The sequence below is a fragment of the Mesoplodon bidens genome (assembly GCF_964165515.1).
Source record: "Mesoplodon bidens genome assembly, chromosome: X".
Classification (NCBI taxonomy): domain Eukaryota; kingdom Metazoa; phylum Chordata; class Mammalia; order Artiodactyla; family Ziphiidae; genus Mesoplodon; species Mesoplodon bidens.
Genome location: NC_138163.1, coordinates 45,954,748 through 45,978,415, shown reverse-complemented (window position 1 = coordinate 45,978,415; position 23,668 = coordinate 45,954,748). Strand labels below are relative to the sequence as shown.

Below are 23,668 nucleotides of genomic sequence, written 5' to 3'. Positions count from 1 at the left end.
CAGATGAACTCACAGGCTTTTTTTTTTTTCTCGACAGAGAACCATGTGACTCAATTTTGTTGTTTTCTTCCATTTTTACCTTAACTGCCAAGAAAGAGTAAAACTTAGTGGTCAAAGACAGTGATTTATCATAGGGCTGTCTGAACTTTCTAGTTCTATTTCCTGTAACTTTTTCTTCTGTTTTTAATTTGAATTGATCTGTTTTTATATGCTCTTAAAATTTGAAAACCACCCTAGTCTATTTTAAGTAGGCATGTTAGGGAATCATAGACCAAGAGACTCTCAAAGTAGGAAGAGATCTTCAAAGATCATTTATTGCAACCCCCCTACAATCCTAGAAATATCATCTACTCTCTCCCCACCACATGGTCATTCAGCCTCTATCTGAATACCCCTAATAACAGAGAACTCACTATCTTTGAGACTCAAACATTCATTTTTGGACTGCTCTGATTTCTAGGAAATTCTTCCTTATATTGACCTTATGTTTCAAGCTTCCATCATTTGATTCAGATTCTGTCTCCTGAGACCACCTAAAACAAAGTGAAATCCTGCTCTTCATTGTAGCCTTTCACATACATCAAAACAGCTATCATGCTCCCCCTTAGTTCTTTAGTCTCCACTTTTCTTGGCTAAGTATTATAATTCCTAAAATTGGCTCCTCTCAATGCCTTAAGAGAAAACCATAGTAAACAATAATTGGATTATTTTCAATGCATGAATGGAGACCATTTTTGCTATCAAAAGACAGTGGCTATCAAGATAAAAAAAGGTTAAGCAACAATGGCATAATAGAAATGTGACTTAATTTACCTCTTGGAAATTTTATGAGGGGAATATAAAAACAGTACTGCTTTTCAAATGAAAAGCAAGATATTTAACCTCAACTTAATAAACACAACAAATACAAAATACATTTTTGTATAATGGTTAACTAAATTATATATATATATATATATATATATATATATATAAATTTATATAGAGATACAGACAGAGAGGGGTGGTGAGAGATAGAGAGATGGATGGAAACACCGGAAAAACATTAAATAAAAAAGGAAAAGAGATGAAAATGCACAGAGGGAAGATATACAGAGAGGCATAGAAACATTCATTTATTCATTCACCAAATATTTATTGAGTGCCTTTTATATATGTCAGGCACTGTGCAGAGTACAAAGATGAATTGAACATGGTTCCTGCCATCAAGAAGCTTGTAACATTTATTTTTTTTTTCTCTCTAGAATGAAGTATAGTAGAGACAACAAGACAAATATACAAATAGCTAGAAAACAAGTTAATATTATATAGCCATTAAAGAAGTATAGGTACAATTATTACAGGACTTCAGAAATAGGGACATATCACTAGTGGGAAAAAGGAAGGCTTTTTGGAGAAAGTGATATTTGACTAGACTTTGAAGGATTGGCCTCCTATGGTGGTATTCAGAGGGAATTTCAGGTAGAGGGAAAAGCATGAATAAAGGCATAGAATCAGAAAAGGTCAGGGGAAAGAGCAAGCACTAGGTTTGGGCTAGAGCATAAACTGTAGAAAGAGGATAGAGAAGATTATAAGATCTGAGCTTTAATCCCAGAAAGGTACACTGAAATATAGATAGAGATATACCCAGAGAGAGAAAAGATTTACTTCTCTGGAGTAACATAACCATCTTTTGACACCCTTTTGGAACACTGTCACTACAAACCATTAAAATAGTGTTGCACTTTATAGGCATAAATAAGGATATTTCATGTTAATATTTGTCCTTTGAGGACAAGAGACCAAGTCAACCCAAGTCTGACCTATGAGACAGGTTCTGCAGACTCACAACCATCCAACTGAATTTAATCTGACCCTAGATTGCTCCTGGACCAAGGGATACCCAAAAGAACAAGCAAGTCTTGCTTCTTAGTCACATCAAATATGTCCCAATTAAGGTAATATACTGCCACTTATAAAGAACCTGCCTCCATCAGCTAGTTCCCTAGAGGATTCTAAGCATTTGCTTGGAGGAATTGCTTTTCCTTTGATCTCTCATTCCAGAAAAGCATGGTCATGAGAAATTCACCTGGGACTACTTCCCATGCTGGGCTCAATCACCCTGAGGTAGCTGCAGCCAGTGAGTGCAGGGGCAAAGTTCCTCCCTGGCCAGACTATTCCCACTGGGTACAGAACTGTACCCACAGCTCAGATTTCATGGCTCTGGAGGAGAAAGGTGTTGTCAACAATAGTAATCAGAATTGGTTCTTATCTCGCTTTGAAGTTTGCAGGCTTGGTTCTCCTCTGACTTCCCTCCCCATATACTGGAGCTCTTATTTGGATGATGGGCACAGTGAAAATATTCCTAAGATGTCCTCTGAAGTCAGGCCTCTTCTCGGGTATTTCTGAGACTTTAATTCTATAAATAGGACTAAGACCATGTGCTTTCAAGTAACAAATGAATCCATAAGGCTGGGCAGAATTGGAGGGTTGTTTTTCATCTGCTTGGGCCAAATCAACTTAGGAACATGTATGGCTCTGGATGAGATCCTGTCTGCATGATAAAGGTGATTTAGTGACCAAGGAATCTGCAATTTTTTTTCTCTCTCTCTCTCTGGACTGTGATGTCAATAGTCACCTAGCTCAAGACACCCCAAACCAAAGTATTCCTGCTAAGCTTATGCCCATACGTACACTTAGGGGTCTTTCCCCAGGATCTCTAAGGAGTGTTCCTAAGGGTCAAGGGTTGTCCTTGATAACTCAGATCTCTTTTTGACTTGGTAAGAGCAGTTCCTCTTTTACTAACTAGACAGTGACTTTAGGAAGACAGCTTCTCCTCTCTGGACCTTAATGTACTTTTCCACATTTCAATACGGTTGATGGTCTCCAGGGCCCTGCCAGGTCTATAACTCTATGTGCTCACGTTCATTTGCTTGGAATTAGGCCACCTTTGAAAAATCTTTAGTGGCATCTGGAGCCACTCTAATTTGCAGTGAGCCAAAGTTAGAAAATAGACTAATAGTCACCTCTGTTCTCAGTGCCTCTTTGAAAGAGATCCACTATTGCTTATCCTGCAGCAAATCCAAACTGGAAAGGAGGTAAGATAGCACAGTTTTTACAAGCCACTCCAGAGAAACCCAAACAACATACAAATAACAGATGTATTGTAGGTTTTTAAAAGGTACCTTGTGTCTATGTTTGTGGTCTACCTATCAGTCATCTTGAGCTGAGAAGACAGCATGGACCAGAGAAGGGGTAAGAGAGAATCGTATTGCACAGATTCCATTATTTTAATGGGCTAGGAGTAACCAGCCAGGTGGGAAATGTGCTTGATTAAGTCGACTAGCTTTGGCTGAAGAGGAGGCTAAAATAAAAGGGCCAATCCATTGTGGCCTTTTGTCTAATTAATGCTTACTTGATTCAACTGAGTTTTCAAGTTACATCCAATTGTTTGATGCCACATAGATGTGACCACCCAGTGTACGAAGTATTACCATTTGGCCGTTTGCCACCTCCCACTCCTTGCAAGTTGATTCCACTTGGCTTAAGGACAAGAATGTGATGAGATGAGTAGCTTGGTAATAAAGTTGTTTATACTAAGTCTAAGACAAGGTGGGCAGAATGGGAGTCCTTGGAACAACACTTTTTGGTAGAGTAGTTTTGTGTAGTAAACCAAGTTACAGATGAGGTAGATAGCCATCTGCTATCTCCTCCTGCTTAGCTACATCCAGTGAAATAAGGAATAAGTGGATCACTGAAAGCTGCCCACAATCTAAACAGATTCAGCCTCCGCCACCAGACATATGAGTAACACTGCCAGCAATAAAATCAAATAAAAGTAAAGTGGACTAATTTGAGAATCAGGCTGACTTCAGGTATTCTTTGGCTGGCTGGATGTTATAATAACATGCAATAATCTATGAAGTGAGCCCAAACAGGAAGGATAAAATAGAATAAATGATTTAAAGGGATTTTGAGCAATTTCAATTTCCTTTGTGCCTTTCTGTGTTTTCTAAATTTTCTACAATGAACATGTATTGCTGTTGAGATCAGTAAGAAAAAAAAATCTAAAGAGATTTAAATAATCCCCCATGGGATGACCATTCTGTTACGTTACGTTTGTAGAGTACAGTCCAACCTCAAGTAAGCAGAACCCAACTTGAAGTTCATCAGCATTTGGCTTTATTTTTCCAATAATCCATTTTGAGTAGAGCCAAATCACAAGAAAACAAACAGATATAAGGGATGTGGTGAAACTGATTTAAATAGCTATTTGAAAACCTTGTTTAAGTTGTTTTCTAAATATTTTGTTTTGCACAAAGAATATAGCTTATTTAGGAAAACATCATTTTGAAAAAATCATTTTGGTCCCTCTTAACCACCAACTCAAGCTCCCGTGTTATTAGTGATGGATGAATAGAGAAATATAAGAATCAGGCTATACTCCACTAAATAAATCAAATGGTACATGAAAGTAGAGAGTGTTTTTCTTCTCTATAAATAATTAAAACACTAAGGCAAATTGAAGAAAGCTTAGTTTTGGTCAATGCAGAAGGCCTTAATGAAAAAGAATCCAAGAAAGGATGGATGATTTTAGATAGAGGTTCATGATAGAATCAAGCAAAGGGAGATGTGATCATGACCAAGACAGGACTAGCAGGCTAGACAAGGTAGGCTTGGTTGGCATGCTGGACTAGAGAAATACCAAAGGGGGAACTAAGGGGTAGGATTCGATACAGAGCTAGCGATCACACTCAGTGGATCTTATGGCTCACTAAAAGACTTTGGCTGGTCAGTGCTCACTTTACAGGGCCAGCCCAGGGGCTAGACAGTCCCTGGGGTTAAAGCACTACACGATGTCTGGGAGAATCCTGATCCATGGCACCTACAGCTGCATCCTCATTCCCCCTACCTTGCCCCCCAAAATCCTTCCATATTCATATAAGAGGGCAGTACCACCTCCCGTAGAAGTAAAGTCATGTTTTAAGTTGGTACCTTTCTTTGAAACTTCCCTCAGGCTTTGACTCTTTCTAGAAGTCTTAAAAGTTCAGCTTTTGACTGAACCTTGCCACCAGTAGAAGATGATATTTCATGTCTCCTCCTCCACTGCCATGTCTAGAAAAAGGGATTAGAAACTCAGTTCGAGGAGATTGAAAGGCAACTTGAGCCTTTTCTGCGTCCTCTTGAACAGCTTTAGTATAGTAAATAGACCACCCTGAGGCTGAGAGAAGTGAGCTTCTGTGAAGAGAATAGTCCAAGGGCGCTTTGACTGAAAATTGAGGGAAAAATGCTGGGAAGGGCTTGTGACTCTAAGCTCAGATTCAGGGTGAGCTGATAATGGAAAAATTAAATATTAGTGAGAAAGGTATCAAATTATACCTTAGGCATTTCTTTCTTTAAAAAGGCTTGTTCTAAAAGAATTAACTGCTTTACTGGCTGATATGTTTGGGTTCAGCTGTTTTAATAAAGAGATTATTTTTTATAATAAAAGAGAGGAAAAGCTTGCTTAACTATTTTAAACATGCCTGTGACTTAAGCCTTATTGCTTCGGTCCATGTGACTGTAGCAATCCACTGCCAATAACCCCTTGAAAGTAGGAAAACTAAAAGAATAAAGTAAAAGCAAATGTTCAAAGGGATTTAGTTTAAGGGCAGGGGTAGGGGCTTGAAAAGCAGGGTGGACGGGGGAAGGGAGGGAAAGTACCAAACTGTAAGGGAATTGCTCAAGTCAATCTACGACCGCTATATCTTTTACCCTAACAATATCTCTTACATCTCTTCCGTCATGTTCAGAATGTGACCCTGAGGCCCAGTGAGATACTCACCTAGCAAGGACAATTCAATTGTATTGCCTAGATTCTCCTTACTTAGACAAGAAAAGAGACCATGACAGTCCTGGAAAGATTTTGAGTAATAAGCAATCAGAAAACAAAGGAACTTCTTCTTAGCCCTCAGTTATCCAAACAACACAGTTAACCAGACTCTTCTCCCCCCTCCTCTTCCCTATGCATTCCAGCCAACTGAGGTCACAGCGCACTGGGATTCAGATGTATGTTTGCTGGAAGATGTTTTATCCTGGCACTAGTCTCACAGTATCTGAGTTATAAATTGTGCTCATTAAATACTTTCTAGAGATTCAAACGAAATGAAAAAGAAAACAAAGTGCCTCCTACTTTTTTTCTGTGAAAATAGAGAGCTTCTTATCTTAGTCCAAGTAGGGTCTGCTCTTTTAGAATGACTAAACTTGGAGGTGGTTCTCTGCCCTTCCTTAGGGTTCACATCCATTGTAGTATACATTCAAATGGCCTTTTGGTGATAGCTGTGTAGTGAGTGCAGCTTATTAAAGTTACTTCCCAGGGGCCCCCTTACAGTGGAATTAGGCTTGAATAACCCTAGACATTGGTCATCATCCTCAGAGGTATAGTCGTTCACTAATTTCTTGCCCAGGCAGAACAATTTGTTGAACTGGAGTGAGCTTTTCCATTGCCTCACCAAGAGAAGATGCCAATCTTGGAGCCCTTTGCTCCTGGGTGGGAGAAAGAGAAAACAGTAAGTATACCTTCTCCATCCTAGGCCTTTCACAGGATTTCAATATGAATGATTCCAAGCCCTGCAACATCATGCTACTCCACCAGTAGTTTGCAAATTGCTAAACTTTCCTGGGTCGTTGAACAAATAAACATTATTACATTTGTCAGGATTCCATAATTACAATTGCATAATGTTGCTATTTACAAGGTTTTTACAGATTTAACAAAAAAAGAGAAGGCACATTAATACATAGGTAATTCTCAACTTCCTAATAAGATGTGTCCTAAACATTTATAAGTCAATGACTTGGAGTTTGGAATGCCTTGCTGCATAGAAACTGTGTTACATATGTGGTGGTCAGGTTTCTAGGCCAGTACACAAAGGCTGATTTAACCCACATGAAGCAGAGTTATATTAGCCCTCTGGCTGAGGTCCTAGGTCCTGAGAGCAGAAGGAAAAGCATTCATTCTTCCCATTCTTTGGGTCCAAGGAAAACCCAAAGCAAAAGTTTTAAAGTAGAGGAATCTAAACTGACTTTTCCACCCTCATACTTGTTTCACACATCTCCTAGGGATCCATTGCTCATGTCTTGTCCCAAGTCTTCCACTATAATCCTTCATTCTTCAAAACTGCCAACTTCGGGCTTCCCTGGTGGTGCAGTGGTTGAGAGTCTGCCTGCCGATGCAGGGGACGCGGGTTCGTGCCCCAGTCCCGGAAGATTCTACATGCCGCCGAGCAGCTGGGCCCGTGAGCCATGGCCGCTGAGCCTGCACGTCCGGAGCCTGTGCTCCGCAACGGGAGAGGCCACAACAGTGAGAGGCCCGCGTACTACCAAAAAAAACAAAAAAACAAAAAAAAAACTGCCAACTTCTTCATTTCTCCTAGTCCTGATGAAAATGAAACTTCTCAGTCCTCCTGAGCATCTAGCTCAGTTCACCTTCATTATGATATTAGTGATGAATCGCCTCTTACCCTCCAAAATGTATATCTATGGTTGGAAGAGGAGGCTTGTCAACCCCAAATGAACCCCAGTTGGTGAAATTTAAGGGAAAGTAACAACCTCTAGGAAGTTTTAGGAAGTGGTAGATATTGGAGGACAGGAGGAAGGAGCTACTAGGTAGATAGCAGGGTGCAGCCTGAAAGGCAAGCCCTGCAGTCACTTCGCCAAAGCTATGCCCCCTTTCACAGCATCTTTCCTTCCTCCCTGTCTGACACCACAATGCTCTCTCAAGGTTTCAAGTGTCTCCTCAATGGCTCCCATGGTAGTGGCAGCACGTGTGAGGCATTCCTAGATCTTGTGGGTATTTTACAAGTTGAGTCTATCTCACTAAGAGTCAGCCTGAAAATTCATAGAAAGTTGGAAACATTCTGGAATAGGTGGTGTTAGTCGGTGGCATCAACATAGGACATTTAATGAAAGGTAAGTGAGATGTCTGGGAGCTCTTGGATTTAGGTCAAGCCTTCTGAAATTTGTTAAGGGGGCTCTTTTTTTTTTTTCGCGGTACACGGGCCTCTCACTGTTGTGGCCTCTCCCGTTGCAGAGCACAGGCGCTGGATGCGTAGGCTCAGCGGCCATGGCTCACGGGCCTAGCCGCTCCGCAGCATGTGGGATCTTCCCGGACTGGGGCACGAACCCATGTCCCCTGTATCGGCCGGCAGACTCTCAACCACTGCGCCACCAGGGAAGCCCGAGGGGGCTCTTTTTTGAGGACTTTTGTGATTTGTACAGCCTGCCAAGGCCATTGTGGTCAATTAACATGCTGCTTAAAGCACAAGTGCTGATGAGGCCAGGATCAGAGGTCAAATCCACTTTGGGGCCAATTGACTTCAATCCGTTCCACAGATGCACAGCCCACCGAATCTTGCCCTCTATCAAGGGGATCCAGATGAGTGAGTGTAAATGGCCTCAGCTACATCCATCTCCAGTGCTGGGGAAGTGCTACCAAGCACACAGCAAACGACGGCGAGTCAGCTGCAGTGTTTTCTGCTGCAAACTCCAACACATTCTTAGGAATGGATAGATTCTTGTGCGGTACCTCCAATGCCTGTGCCACCCTGCCAGAGGGAAAACCCTTCAAGAGCTTCCAAACCCTTTCCTGCTGTGAGAGAGAGACAGAGACAGAGGCAGAGACCAAGACTGACTGTGTGCTGTGTGTCTTGGGTGTTTCCTTCCCCACAGGAAAGAATGTCTTGGAGATTGGATGAATGTGTGTCCCAGTTGATTATCTGCTTGTATTGGTTAGGAGGAAAGAACAGAGCCAGGTCCCAGGTAGCAGGGTGGCAGAGGGTGGTGCAGGGGGCCGCAGGGCAGCCACATGCTCAGTACAGAAGCTTTCTGAAGCATAAATGTTATGACACATAGAGGGTACCTGTGATAGTCACAGAAATGAGGATGCATTGGGTTTTCTTAGGAGAAAAGAGTCATCGAGAGCTGACAAAGTCAACAAAGGCTAGTGGAAATATAGGAAGAATGTGGATGCCTTTGGTAGCTGCTGTTGGAATTGTGATTATTCTGGAACATGTTAAAAAGACAAGGGAGCAGGAGTGTGTGGAGATGCCCTAATGTTTACTTTAGAATCGTGTGATTTCCAAGGATATGTGGAGAGAGCAATGGGTCTGAGGGTCAGTGTCTCCATGAAAGAGAGAATAAGAAAGCAAGATAAAGAAAAGATACTGACAGGAGCCCAATAAAGCAATGGATTCCTCAGAGATAAATACATGGGGAGAATTCTTGATAATTAGGCTGTTGTTGCTGCTTAGGAATGATACCCTTCTAGGAGGGGAGGAGGGATGAGGGAAATTGTCGTGAATCCGAGCCAGGCAGTCAAGGAGTTGCCAGTCTTATTTTGGTTGGCAATACCAACCTCAGAAGCAATTGGGCAGGGCCTGCAGAGGAAATGACATAAGCATCCCCTCGAAGATGATGCTGCCAATAGATCCTGGGAAAAGGGGGTCGTTGCAATATTGCTGTGTGGCTTAAGTAGAGGTGAGTCTCTAAAGACCAGAGGTGGCTCACCGTGAGGCCCAAGTGCTCACAATGAGACAGATGGGTGCACCTGCCTGATAACTGGATAACAAGGCCAGCCTCATTAACATTCAAATACGTTATCAGTGAGGAGGTGAAGATCTCTCTAAGGCCGGGGCAGCTGACCTCCCTCAGATGCAGCTTGCTCTGCAATAGGCCTCCCCACAAGGTTTTTGCGCAACTCAGTGGAGCTTGGAAATTCACCAACTCCATCACACTCTGCCAACGGAATGTAGGCTGAGACCAGCACCCATGCCAAAGGGAGCCCCAGCTTTGAATATTTGGCCAGTTCCTGGGCTCTGTTTTCCTGCTGGCCATTACCTTACGGCTTGTTTCTCACCAGCTACTTTTCTGCTTTTCTTCTTTGGAAGGCTGTGATCTCCACTGGTTGCAGGCCATGGCCCACTTGTCTGCAGGGCAGGAGAGACACAAAAATAGTTAATGAAGAGAGTGTGGCAGAGAGGGGCATGGGAAGATGCTAACTAAGTGTGATCTCCACTTACCCATCTTTGCCCACTGGTGGAGGCATGGGAAGGGGCTTCGTGAAGCCTTTTTTTCCAACCAGCCAGAAGGTCTCTTCTGTGCCTTTGCCCTTATTATAGAAAATACGGAAAATCTTAAACGTGCTATAACCAATTTTCCTAAAGAAGTCCTTCTGGTCAATAGGGTGCAAACATTCCATTTGGCTCAGAAACTGCCTCTGCTTTCCCCTTATCACCACTCCCTGGAGTCTTCCTTCCTACACGGCTTCTTTGCCATATATACCTAAGGCTCAGACAAGCTCCATAAGCTGCCACAGCGGCCAGATGAAAAGCAAACAGCATTTCAAGCTGTCATCCAGATGTTTTGTCTACCCGCTGCCACGCAGCTCCATCTTTGGGAATACGTGGATGTTTCACTTCATAGCAACCAAACATCTGTACGTTCAATCAAAGATTCCATTTGTCATTTTTGCCATGATCTTTTGGAATTAGGCAACCCATTGTCTTTTGTATCTAGAGTACATACGTTCAGAGTCCACCTCCATCCCCAACACTCCACCATCCAATGGCTCTCACAAAACCCAAAAAGGAAATAGAAATGGAAAGCATGCCATGCAACTTTGATCTTAAGCCCAGGGCATCCTGGCTGCTTTGAGAAGTCTGCATTTCTGCAATGTTCTTTTCTTCCTGCCAAGGGAGTCTTACAGAGAGAGACCCCAGGGAGGCCTCCACCTACAGCCCCATTAGTTGACTGTCAAGAACCACAGGTCTGAGAAGAGGAAGGGAATGTAAACTCAAGTTCATTGCCCCAGAGCCTGCGTGATGACCTCAGAAGAGCCAAATTTTCTGCCTCTGCCCTGTCCTCCCCTCTTTCCAATCAACCCTCCTCAGCAATGTGGTTCTCTCTCCTGCTTTCAATTCTCTTTTCTCTGTCCTCTCATTTTCCCCAATCCGTAAGGGAAAAATGTGTTTACTAAGACTGAGAAAAGTAATGGGATGTGTTTCCAACTCATTAATCTGAAATATGGTCTCACTCTCGGCAGATCTCATTTGGAACAGTTCTAAATAGTTTAACTTAGAAATTCCAATGAGGTGTGCCCCCTTTAAATATCAAATCCATTATTCCCTATTTTACATCACATATATCCAGCCCTTAACAATCACAACAACAACCATAATAATAATTAGCACATTTAATTGGAGAATCTCAAAGCATTTCGCAAATATTTGGTTCAAGGCTCTGAACGAGCCCTCCGTGAGGTGAGTAGGAAGAGAATACCACGACAGCCCGACCTCCATGAACAGGCAACCAACCCACCCTAAACCTAAACCTCAAATAATTGGACTGTTTGGGGCCACTCTGTTTTCAGAAGAAGTGAGCAACTTAAAAATATGCTCCCATCACTCATTCTTACATTTATTCCACCCTCGTGGTGTCAGGGCCGGGAATACAGAGATGGCTCTGTCCTTAAGGAGCTCACAGTGTAATTAAATAAAAACAATTATCAGGCCATGTCTTGGGCCCTAAACAGAAGCCCAACTCTTCTGCTTCCTCAGCTCCTTATTTTCCTCACAGAACCTAGTACAGTGTCTCGTATAGAACAGGTGCTCAGTAAATAGACTGTTCCATTAACTGGCACTCTCATTCCTTGAGTACTTGGAATACTCAAGGTGTCATTGTACCTCATTTTGGTAAAACATACTCTCAGAACTTGACCCCAACCCCCAACCATAGTTGACTATTTTTCTTGAGCTCTAGGGGCTATCAGGACAGCATGCCAATCCCCAAGGGAGATTTGCAGATGCCAGGATTGTCTAGATATTTGGGTGAGTCCTGGGACATACTGGCACGCCAAAACCAATGGTTGCAAAATAGGATGGAAGTGTTATGGACTCAGGCAAGCTTCCAAATCAAAGAGTATGCTGGGGAGCTCCAGGGGCTCTCTGAGGTTTGGGAGCCCATCCAGGAGAATTCTTAGAATCCTAGCTCTCTGTTTACCCACCCTACTTTCAAAAGTCTACTGAAGGGAGGTGGGGGAGGAAACAAGTGTGCAACAACTGAAGCCTAAAGTGAACTCTCTGACTCAGTATCAATCCCTAGGCAGTCCCAGAGACCTCCCAAATAATAGCACTTTACTTTGGCCTGACACTTTTAAGATACTTTGGCACCTCCTGTCTTATTTAATCCTCACAAAAACTGTGGAAAATAGGTTTATTATTAACCTCATTCTGCAAATGGGGTCCCTGAGGTTTATGGTGATAAAATGACTCGTCAATAAGTAGACATAGCTGGGACTTGAACCCAACCCTACTAGACTACAAATTTTATTTATTTATTTTTTACTATGACTTTGCTATATTTTATTGAGGTATAATTGACATAAAACATTATATTAGTTTCATGTGTACAACATAATGATTCGTTATTTGTATATATTGTGAAATGATCACAACAAGAAGTCTAGTTAACACCTTAGACTCCAAATTTTAAGTGTTCTTCCCTCTACACCATATAACTTTTCCAACACACTGGAGTCAAGGGGCAGGTCTAGAGGCCAAAAAGCAACTGCGGGGAATTTTAAAGCTTGTGATTAATGATCTGCCTGATAATCACAGGTCAGAAGAGGCCTCCATGTTGAGAAATGGAAGCACAGAGAAGATGAAGTTACTTGTCCAATGTCACACATTGAGTCATTGATGGGACAAGAATTATGGACCAGACCTTCTGACCTTCATGACTCTGTCAATACAACCTCATTACTTCTTAGCTCAGTTGCTGGTGTGTAAATGTCCACCTCTGGCAAGGACAACAGAAACCAACTAAGAACAACCATTTGGGGAAAGTTTTTCAGAATGTAAACCTACCTAAGAGGCCCTGGCAAATATATGTGATAAGCCTAGATATATACAAAGTCTCAGCAAGGAACTTCAAACTTGTTAGGAAAACAGTAACTGAACCAGGACTCATTCATGTAAGAGAAGAGGTAATAAGATGACTTATCGCCAGGCCATTAGGAGAAAAATATTTAAAAAGGCAGAAATGGCCAGTTAAGCACTGATGATTCTGTGCCAGTATAGTACAAGAAGAGGTTGGAGTGGGCAGGGGAACAGCTTCCCAGAGAGTATGAGCTTCTTGTCTCTAAATGTGTCCGCCTCTAAGCTTCCTCATTTTGGTCTCTTTCTTTGTATCCCCCTCCCACTCAATTACTCAACTTCTCTGTGTTCTCCTCTCTCAGCCAATCCAATCCACATCTTTGATCCCACTAAAAGAAACAACTTAAAGCGTCATCACTCCAGTGAAGGAAATGGGATGGGGGGTAGAGGGGAGAAGAGTGTTGTTGTTACTGGATCCAAGCCTTGAGCTGAAGAGAAGAGGCTCTGATGGAGGAATTTTAAGCGTCAGCCAGCTGGAAGGAGAGGATGTTTTTGGCCATCAGCTTTGAAATCACACCTGGCTGGCCATCAAATGTGGTCCTTCTGACCCAGGCACTACAGCGGTTCTTGCTTTCCAGCAGCACAGTGTGGATGCCGGGGGCGGGGGGGGGGCGGGTGGTGGTGGAAATGTTAAATCAGAATTTCTAAAGTGCTGGTGATGTGGTCTTATTGGGGATGTATTGCATGCCCTCAAGGGACAAGGAATCTTCTGTCCCCAAGTCCCTACTAGGTAATAGCCAATACCTGCCTCTGGTGGGGAGGTAGAGGTACAGAGACAGAAAAGATCTCCCCTCCTCTCCCTTCCTTTCCCCTGGGGCACCCTCTCTTCTTCTCTCTCAGTATCTCCCCGTCAATCTCTCTTCCTCAGGAGGCCCCTGCCACCCCAATAACCAAGGCCTGACATGGCCTTTGGGGAAGCCTCTCCCAGCCTCTTCCCCCAAATTCCCTGGGGTAGGAGAAATTGTGAAGTTGCAAAGGGGCCTTTTAAAGTAGTCCTGCTTTTGTATGTGAACCACCCAAAGATGTGATTGCTCCTGACTGGTATTTGGGGGGTAATAAAAACCATGGGGATGGGGGTATATTTTTCCTTTTCAGTTTCAAAAGTGGCACTCTTCAGCCCTTAAATCCTCTCTTAAATGAGGGAATCTGTGTCTAGTAATACAGGCAGGCAAGTGCTTCAGGAAACCAAGCCACCTTTGTCCTCTTCTGCTGAGAAATGACCAAATATATAGAGGGATCACAAACGCCTTGGGTGATTTGATTCATTGCCTAAGTAATATCGTCACCCACATCCTATCTTTGCGCTCTCTGAAGAGGTGGAAAAGAAACCTCTGTCCCCTAATAAGTGACCCATACCCCCTGCTAGAAGATATTAAGGATCTATTGGAAGGGACAACCTAAGACTAGCCATAAAGGGAATTAATTGATCAACTAGAACCAGGCCTTCCAATCTTTGACTTCTGAAATCCTTTTATATGTAAATTGCCACTATTTGGGGTAGGCATGCAAATGACAGAGACAAATTGTGCATCACTCACTGCCCGGATTTTGCTTTGCCCAAGAATAATCACTGGGGAAATAATTTTCATGGACAATGGTATCATAGAAAGACTACTGAATGGGAAGTCAGGCTTCCTGGGTTATGGCTTGACTCTGCTATCAACTGACTATATGACCCTGATCAAATTACTTCACCTTTTTGGGCCTCGGCTCTTCATCTGAAAATGGAGTTAAATTATCAAATCTCTAGAGTCTCTTACAGTTGGGACGACCAGGGGCCCTGGGGTACCCAGAGGAAGATGAAAAGAATCCAGTGGAAACGGTGAAAAAAGAAAAAGGAATATTACTATAATCCTGAATCCCAGATCGAGTGATAGTCCTAACAGAGAAAAGGCACTATAAAATGTTTGTCTTTCATCAGAACTGACTGGTTCTTGGGGAAAGACATAAAGCCTCTCCGTAAACAGGGGGTCAATGTTGTGGATGAAAAATCAGAAAGGAGAGCCACCAAGCAGATGGACAGAAAACCCAAACTCCCCAACACTGTAGCACTGCCACATACTAAATGAAATGGAAGTTAGAAAATGTAAATAATAGTGCCGCTCACTGAAATGCAAATTCTGGGCAATTTTTTAAGAGAGAAAAATGCAACTCCTAGTCAGAAAAATGCAGAGGGATTTTAACGACCCTTCTCACTGTAGCCATATTTTAAAGGAATGAAAAGTGAGGCAAAAAGGAACAATCTTTTGGGAACCAGAAATGGAGCTGGAACTTCTGCCCAAATTATAATCAGACACCCAGGTAAACTCTTTCAGCAGACCATGACCTCTCCAGGAGCAGGTGTGTCCAAGTGGTTTGACTCAAAAAACAAAAGGACATTATACCTTGAGCTCTGTCCTTCCTCGAAGCTCCACTTCATAGCCTTCACTCAGGGTTCGAAGAATTGTCACCGTGCTGTGACTGACGTGAATGCGATAAGCTGTAAAAGCAAGAGAGGCATGACTTTGGATCTTTTCAGGTAAAATCAGTGAGAAAAATATTAATGTAATAAATGCCCCCACTTCTAAATGAACTAGACCCTAAGCAAAGTCCCTGAGAGAGAGAGAGAGAGAGAGAGAGAGAGAGAGAGAGAGAGAGAAAGAGCTTTAGTTAGAGTTTCACAGGAGGAGGAGAGGGAGATGGATGGCCTTCCTCACCAGGCCAAACACCAAATAAAACATTAGCTGTAGCACCTATCAGCCTCCTAGACACTATCTCAGATGAAAGACCATGCGATAGAAAGGTGTTCATTCAACTTGAGGTTTGAGATGAAGAAAAAAGCAACCACTACTTGGCTCTTAGCTGAAGTGTGACCTCATCTGAGGGAAATTAAGCTTCAGCAGCCACTCTCACAGGCTGCTGCTGGATCTGAACCCCCAAGGTTTGCACATCCTACTTAAGAGGCAAAAGGGTGTCTCTTCCATATACATCCATCCAACTGTCTTTCAGTATTGCTGAACTTAAAACATCAGAGAGAAATGTACCAAGACCTCTGCCAACATTCTGTGGTGACTACTTCTATAGCTGTCCTTTGGGTGGGTGCCTCTAGCTGTGTACACACATGAATGGATCATTTTCCAACTAATAATCCCAACTGAGGATGAGAGCTTTATATGAGGAACTATGACTAAAACTTCTTTTTAGAAATTAAGTCTAATTCTTTGGTGAAGAACAATCATTTAACTGAGGTAGGATCCTTAACTGTCCTGAAAACTGTCATCCTATGAAGTAAGACCTTGTTCAAGTTGTGTTCAATAAAAGTACAAGACAGTCTCACACACACTTGAGAAAGTAATTCTTTTAGAATCTGAGTACAATCTGAGTAGCAAGTCATGGCCGAAAAGGACTGCAAGAAATTTCTGATGTGTTCTACAATGACTTTCCTTCTCTTGACAGCTCAGTATTGTTTGTATCTTCCGCACTACCTCATGGTCACCCAAAACCTCTGCTCCAAAAAGGTTGTCCCATCCTTAAAATTCACCTAGTGTGTCCCTAGCCAGCCCTATGTGTGACACTCCACTAGCATCTTGTTGTGAGGGAACATTTCAGTAGAATAATCCTACTGACGGGGAACACACAGCTCAATACAGAGAGGTGGCTCATTCCAACCACCATCCAGTTGTGTGGCAAGGAAGATCACTCCAGGGCTGGGTTACTAGTCACTTCCACTCCAGAATCAGTAGATTCAACTGAGCATAAAGGAGGTATTGATGAAATTGATTTTTTTAAAAAGTAGACCTATGACACGTCCTAGTATCATATCCAACGATGAAGTTAGTCTACCTCTTTACAGGTCTTCATGAAGTTAGTCTACCTCTTTACAGATCTTCACTCAGGAGTGGCGCTTAATGTGGTATTTCAGTCACAGTCATTAGCTTCCAGAAAAGCACTCTAACCAGTTCCTGTAGTGCAGAGACCACATATGTATGCTTCTTTGTATCCCTCATAATGCCTTCCTTGCATAGTCAGTGCTTAATATACACTGCTGTGCATGATTCACTCCATTTTCTCCTTCCTAGGAGTTTCCCTGGTGCAGACCAGAATATGACTTCAGTGTTCTACAAGCTTACATCAGTCCAGAGTACTGTGCCAAATCTGCATTGCGTTTCCATGATCAATTTCACTTCATCTTGGGTTGCACTTCCAGAGCAAAGTTATATGCGTGCAGCAGTTCCTGGATGACTCCTTCCATGGGCTCTGCCATACCTGTGGAGTTCGAAGACTTTCCCAGATGTCAGAAAATTTATTCTGACAACAGCTTCTAAGTTCCATGCTGCCTCCTTAATCATGGCTGCACAGGCTAGATTGACTAAGACTGGACCCATCGTGCAAGGCTGTTTCCACACATGAGTGATGGGGGGAGGGTCAGACAGGGCACCACCCACTGTGATATAGGCCACCATCATCAGGGACTTGTTTACGTATATTGCTAAAGTTTGAGAAGAGCTTGTCTTGCTTAGTAGCTGCCAGAGCCAGGGCTGCTAAAGGCTTAAGTGGTTTTTTTAAATGTAAAATCCATGAAAACTATATATAGAATCTATTGTGGTTCTTGATGCTTTTTTTATACTAGCTTGAACAAATCGCTTTGCTCAACCATAATATAGGTAAAGCACGTTTTGATTCTGACATTGCCTTAATAGTAGCAGGAAATAACCAAGGAAGGGTTGCCAGCAGCACACAAATGACTTAATGGTTTGTACAGTTTTCTTCTCAAAGAAGTAGGGAGAAATGGTATCTTTTATACCATGCCTGTTTTGGTAGAAGCTAAGAGTTTTATATACAGGCAAATTGAAATTAATCATTTCAGAATTCCAAGCTCCTTAGATTGAGGGATTATTGCTAGCTAAATTTGAGGGCACTATTTGATGAAGCCAGAACTCCTGGGGTCGTGACGAGTTCAAAAAGAGGACTAGAGCAGCAAACAGCAGCTGGCTGGGAGACAGGTGGCTCTGGGTGTGTCTCCACAAACTAGCTGAAAAACTGAAAAATGTCAGTCCCTTACCTATTTCCTTTTTCAATATGACGTTCCCAAACCCACCAGGTTGGCCAGTTTGTTCCTTTACCCAAAGGATTCTTTTGAGCTGTTTTGATCAAATTGTCTGGCTGTTTCAGCGTCACTTAGCTACAGCTTCACGGCTAGAACGACATCATGTTCAATCCAACATCACCCCCTGCTGGTTTGCCATTAGAGACCAAAATAATGTGTGTTAAATCTTCATCTCAAGTTATCTTTGATTTTTCTTTGAAACATTAAAACATCTCCCTGCTCTCTTTCCCCTCTTTTTTAAGAAAATATTTATTTATTTATTTTTTACTTGGCTGTGTCGGGTCTTAGTTGTGGCTTGGGTGGTTTTTAGTTGCGGCACATGGGATCTTTAGTTGCGGCACGTGGGATCTTTAGTTGCGGCACGTGGGATCTAGTTCCCTGACCAGGGATCGAACCCGGGCCCCCTGCATTGGGAGCGTGGAGTCTTAATCACTGGACCACCAGGGAAGTCCCTCTTTCTCCTCTCTTGAGGAAGAATCACTTTGTCAGTAGCAGGAGGTTACCATCCCATCCATCCCTCTAGAAGTACTCACGTAACCCTGTTGATTCCATCCGAGAAGCTGTGTTCACAGTGTCTCCAAATAAACAGAAGCAGGCATTAGTTAACGGCTTCTCTAGAAGCAGGCATTAGTTAACGGCTGCTCGCCACTGGGCATGGTGAGGCCCACCACTCCAGCAGCAACCGGCCCTATAGAGTAGCAGGCAATTGGGAGTATAGTCAACAGGTATGCATCCAATGCTAATAGAGGAACACTGCCAAGGCAAGGAATGCAGCTGCATAAAAGAATAAAGTTGCCACTAAATAGCTCTGGGCATCTGAAGGAAGTCTTACAGTGAGTAATGAACTCTTTGCCCTACCAGAAAGCAAATCTATAACGATGAAGAAATGATTACCCTTCTGATTTATACCTTTGTTCCAAGTAACAGTTACACCCAAGATGCTTATATCTGTCAACAGGGACAAATAAGCATTAAACCCAATCAGAAAAGCCCGGGCAGGGATTCAAGATCCAAACATGTTTGTTGCAAGGGAAAAAATGTGACTCTTTCTTGTGCCTTAGGGTTGGAAGGAGGGATCTCATAGGGCTGTCTCCCAAATTGTGTCTATAAAGAGAATTATTGCTAAGACAGTTGGAAAATCTGAAAAGAAGTAGAGTTGGCATTCAATCATTTGTGTTAGAGGCATGGAAGAGTAGTATATAAAGATAATCTGAGAATATTTTCTATTTGCCCTTAGAATGAGTTTTGTACTTGCATTTTAATACTATCATGTTAAGTGTCCAGAGAGTGAACATTACTTGAAAAAATCTCAGCAACCATACTGAAAACCTAGTGCAAGATGATCTAGAAATTTCTCCACCTTCACCTTTCTGGTCTCTGTTCTGTTTCTATGTGAAAAGTGTTCAGCATTATCTTTTTGCTGTTTCCTGAATTAAAGAAAATAATTAAGTGTTTTTGCTTCAAAAAGTTCTTTCTGAACATTAATTTTTAAGAATAAAAATTTTGTTTCTCATTTTAATTCATTTCTCACCCATTAAGAAGCATTCATTAAGCCCTGAGGTAGGCACCAAGGGGAATAAAAAATGTAGTGCATGGTCTCAGTTCTCCAGGAGTTTATAATCTAATTGAAGAAAAGAGACTACCAAACTGGAAGCAATTAAGCAACAACCCAAGACAATGTATGGCTGAGGCAAGATAAATGGCACAGGCAGAAGTGCTCTAATAGTTTAGAAAATGGGGGAGGGGTTGCTTATTAAGACCTGGTTCAGTCAAAAATGGCCCAATGGAGAAGGTAAGGTAAGGCAAGGTTTGTGGTTGGGACTGAGCATGGAATTTTGGGAAGCTCTTAGAGAAAGCAGTCTGCTTAGTTCAGGTGCCTAAGGAGAAACTAGAGACAAGGTTGGCTATTGGGTTGTACAAGATGGCAGACCTTGAATCATTAGAGAAGTTTGTGCAGGGAATCACATGATGAAAATCATTTTTCTTTTTTTTTTCTCAGGCCAGTGTATAGAACGCATCGAAAGGGGAGAAAGTAAAACCAGGGAAAACCGTTAAGTGTAATAGCAGTAATTCAAGCACAAAGTTGTAAGTACTGGAAAGGAGGTGATGATGGACGGAGGGCAAAAAGGAGTGATAAAAGAGAGACATTATCAAAGGAGAAGTATTGACTGTCTGATTGACAACCATGAGGAAATTGGCATGGGCTTATGAGCTTACACTGGTTTGTGGGAAAAGATGACTTGAAGCTTTAGATATGCAGAATTTGAGGTAATAATGAATCATCCAAGAAGAGATGTGCAGAGGGGGGTTGTTGATGTGAAACTGAAGCACAAATGGGAGATGAAGGCTTTTCTTTAAAAGAAAAATACTGAAAACCTGCTATGTGCTAAGCCTTCAGGATACAAAAATGAGTAAGATCTGGTTCCTGCCATCAAGGAGCTTACAGTCTAATGGAAGGACAGGCAAGCAAACACAGATATGGTGATGACCATGAGAAGGATGGACAGAATGAAGCAAGAGTGGAAGCAAGAAGATGCTATTGCAGTAATCCAGGCAAGAGATGCTGGTGGCCTAGACTTAAGTAGTGAGAGTCAAGAAGAGAAAGACAGAATCAAGAAATACTGAAAAGGTAAAACGTTTAAGACTTAGTAATTGGTTGAATGGTGAAGGTCAGGGTGAGGGAGGAGTCAAGGAGGATGACTCTCAAGACTAACTGGAATAACTAGGTGAATGGTGGTGACACCAACTGTTTATGTGGGAAGAAAATCATTCTGTTTTGGATCTGTTTAGTCTGAGGTCTGTGTGGAACATTCAAGTGGAAATGTCAGTAGCAAGTCTGATATATAGGGCTGAAGCTTAAGGGAGAAGACTGGTGCTGAAGTTGTAGAGTTGGAAGTCATCAGCACACGAGTGGCAGTTAAACTATAGACATGGATGAGATGACCCAGAAGGGCATATAAGGGGAGAGAAACAGTGGATGAAAGACAGAACCCTGAGGCATATCAATATTTAAGGGACAGATAAAGCCAGAAGAGATTATCAGACAATGGTAGAAATGAAAGCCAGGTTGGAGTGGGTTGAGAAATGAATTCGAGGTCAGGACATACAGAGAGCAAGGGGATCACAGCTCAGAGCTTTGCAGAAAATATGGGAGAAGTTAGAGAGCAGGGATTGCTAAGAGAGCCAGTAAATGAAATGGAGAAGAAGAATTCAGAGAGTGAGGAGGAGGTCATAAAAGCCAATTGGGGGAGAATCGTCAAGAATATCAAATGCTGCAGAGATAAGGGCAGACTAGGACTGGGAAAAGTGGTAGGGCTAAAGCCAGATTGCAAAGGGGCTAAAGAGGCAATGGATAGTGAAGAAATGACATGATAAATGTCAATCATTCTTCTACAAAATTTGGTAGGAAAGGGATGAAAATGATGGGAGAAGAAAAGGAACCTGGAAGAACAAAGCAAAGATAAAGAGGAAGGGAGTAAAGAGGGGAGCAAGAGGCTAGTAGGTGAGAGACCTGTGAAGATACCTGTGAATGTGAAGATAGGTGGAAAGGGTACAATGAAGGGGAGTCCTGAAGATGTTCAAGCAAGTGAAGAGGCGTGTGGGAGAAAAATACTCCAGGAGTTGAGATTTTAACGAATTAAAGGAATTATCCTAAATACCACACGTGCAGGTTGGTCTTGTATCATAGTCAAACATGGAACTGTTGGCTCTAACAGGAAAGGTAGACTGGAAGGGTTTGGTACCTAGAAGAAGGGTTGCTGCCCACTGGGGTAGGGCAGGTGCTGGGAAGAGAGTAAACTTGGGGAGACATAAAGGAATGATGTAGCACTAGACACCTGGATAATCCAGCTGCCAATAACCAGGGGAGAGCTACCCTCTTCCTCCCATTTCTAGCCTTCCCTTGAGGTGCATGGGGATGTCTTCTCTTGCTTTAGCTGCTGGTTGTTACCTGAGTGCAGGCCTATTCGAATCCGGACTGGCACCTCTGGCATGTGCCGCATCTTGAAGGTACCCACGGAGCTGAGGATATCTAGGGACATGTTTGCAATCTCGGCTGCATGTCTCATGCCATTCCTCTTTGGGAGGCCTGAGGCCACCATGTAAGCATCTCCAATGGTCTCTACCTGGAAATCAGGGGAAACAGAATTAGCAAGTAAATAATGTATATGTGTGTGTGTGTGTGTGTGTGTGTGTGTGTTTTCACAGAGCTTAAAGGGTATGATGGAGGCCAAGTGTTCTTGTAAAGTGAGGAAGCCAGAGAGAGGCTGTCAGTGCTTCACAGGCCTGCTTGTACGTTAGAATCACTTAAGGAGCTTCACTTAAAAAAATACTGATGTCTAGGTCCCATACCTGTAGATTCTGCAGTTACTTCTCAGGTTCCTGTCTGACCCTAGAGAATTATCAGGCTCCAAATAATTCATCCTAGGAGAAGGTGCTTTCCCAGCAAGCATTTCTCTAGATGATTTCAGGTCAATAAGCTAGAACAGCCTTAAGGAAAGTATAGGGAAAAGGAAAGGAAGGAGGTGAAAGATTCTGTTCCTTCTGCTTTGCCTCGCTAATATGATGGAGTTGTTAGTTTTGCAGTCTCCTTGGCTGTGAGAACTCAGTCTTTTCCCACCAGCTCCCTCCTCCTGTCCTACTGCTACCTCTCAAAGGAGCAGCAGTACTAGCCCTCAATTGCTTTGCAGGGGCGGTTAGAGCTGGACACCTGTAAATAAAGGCAAATGAATCTGTGCTCGTCTTCCCCACAGAAGTGTACTCACTCTTTCAGGTGATTAGTAAGGTGAAACTTTTCAGGTGAATCCAAAAGATAAGTAAGCTGAAGGGACTTCTATGAAATGTGCCTGTCAGACTCTGCTAGTACAAGTTTGGATCCAGTTAAAATCTATGTTCTCCTAAAGAACTGAACTCACAGATTGCCATAGTTAAGAGCATGAAATTCTGAAGGCATACAGCCTCGTTTAGAATTCCAGATGCACCATTTACAAACTGTGTGGCTTTAGTCACATAATTTAAGCTCTCTGTGCTTCAGTATCCTTACCTGTAAAATAGGGATAATGACAGCACCTACCTCCTAGAATTTTCTAAGTACTAAATAATATATGTCAAAGCACTTAAAACCTGTCTGGTGGATAATAAGTGCAAGCCATTAGCACCACCGCCATCATTATCACCACATCATCATCGTCAAACTGACGTGTCTTGAAACAAGTCAAAGGACTGTGCCTATGACTCGGCTCCAGAGGAAATTTCGTAATTGGCAATAGGCCCCTCATCATGACTTCCTATGTAGCCAATAACAGCGATCCTCTGCACCTATGGCACTTTGTACCTCAGGATGCTTCCATTCAGGGCCTCCTATACCTGGTGCAATTTGAGAAAAGGATCCCTGCTCTCAGATAAGCATGCCTGCCTTCACAGAGGAAGGCAACAGTACAATGCAAATACTATATGGGAGGGAGAAACTCACTGGCTGGCCATTATCATTGACTGGTGGTTGACACTTCAGCTTTAATGAGTCGGTCATCCAGGAGCCCCCAGGAATATGGATGAGAAAGTTAGAAAGGCAGGGAGCACGGGCACTACTTGGCCTTGGTGTGAGACTGCTGTGGGGAACTGTGGGTTGTATAAA

At 42.7% G+C, this 23,668-nt stretch overlaps 1 protein-coding gene across 1 annotated transcript in view; it reads right to left on the bottom strand.

Annotated features, from left to right (window-relative positions):
* Positions 1-9,877: 9,877 nt before the first annotated feature.
* The window catches only part of GUCY2F (guanylate cyclase 2F, retinal), a gene marked incomplete at both ends in the record, with an annotated part of 79,968 nt that continues 66,177 nt past the window's right edge, over positions 9,878-23,668 (bottom strand). Inside the window, 6 exons of the mRNA XM_081222056.1 lie at positions 9,878-9,944; positions 10,038-10,126; positions 15,335-15,429; positions 18,570-18,650; positions 18,686-18,724; positions 21,986-22,160. Coding sequence (XP_081078182.1) covers positions 9,878-9,944; positions 10,038-10,126; positions 15,335-15,429; positions 18,570-18,650; positions 18,686-18,724; positions 21,986-22,160 — 546 coding nt within the window. The remainder of the gene's footprint in view (positions 9,945-10,037; positions 10,127-15,334; positions 15,430-18,569; positions 18,651-18,685; positions 18,725-21,985; positions 22,161-23,668) is intronic.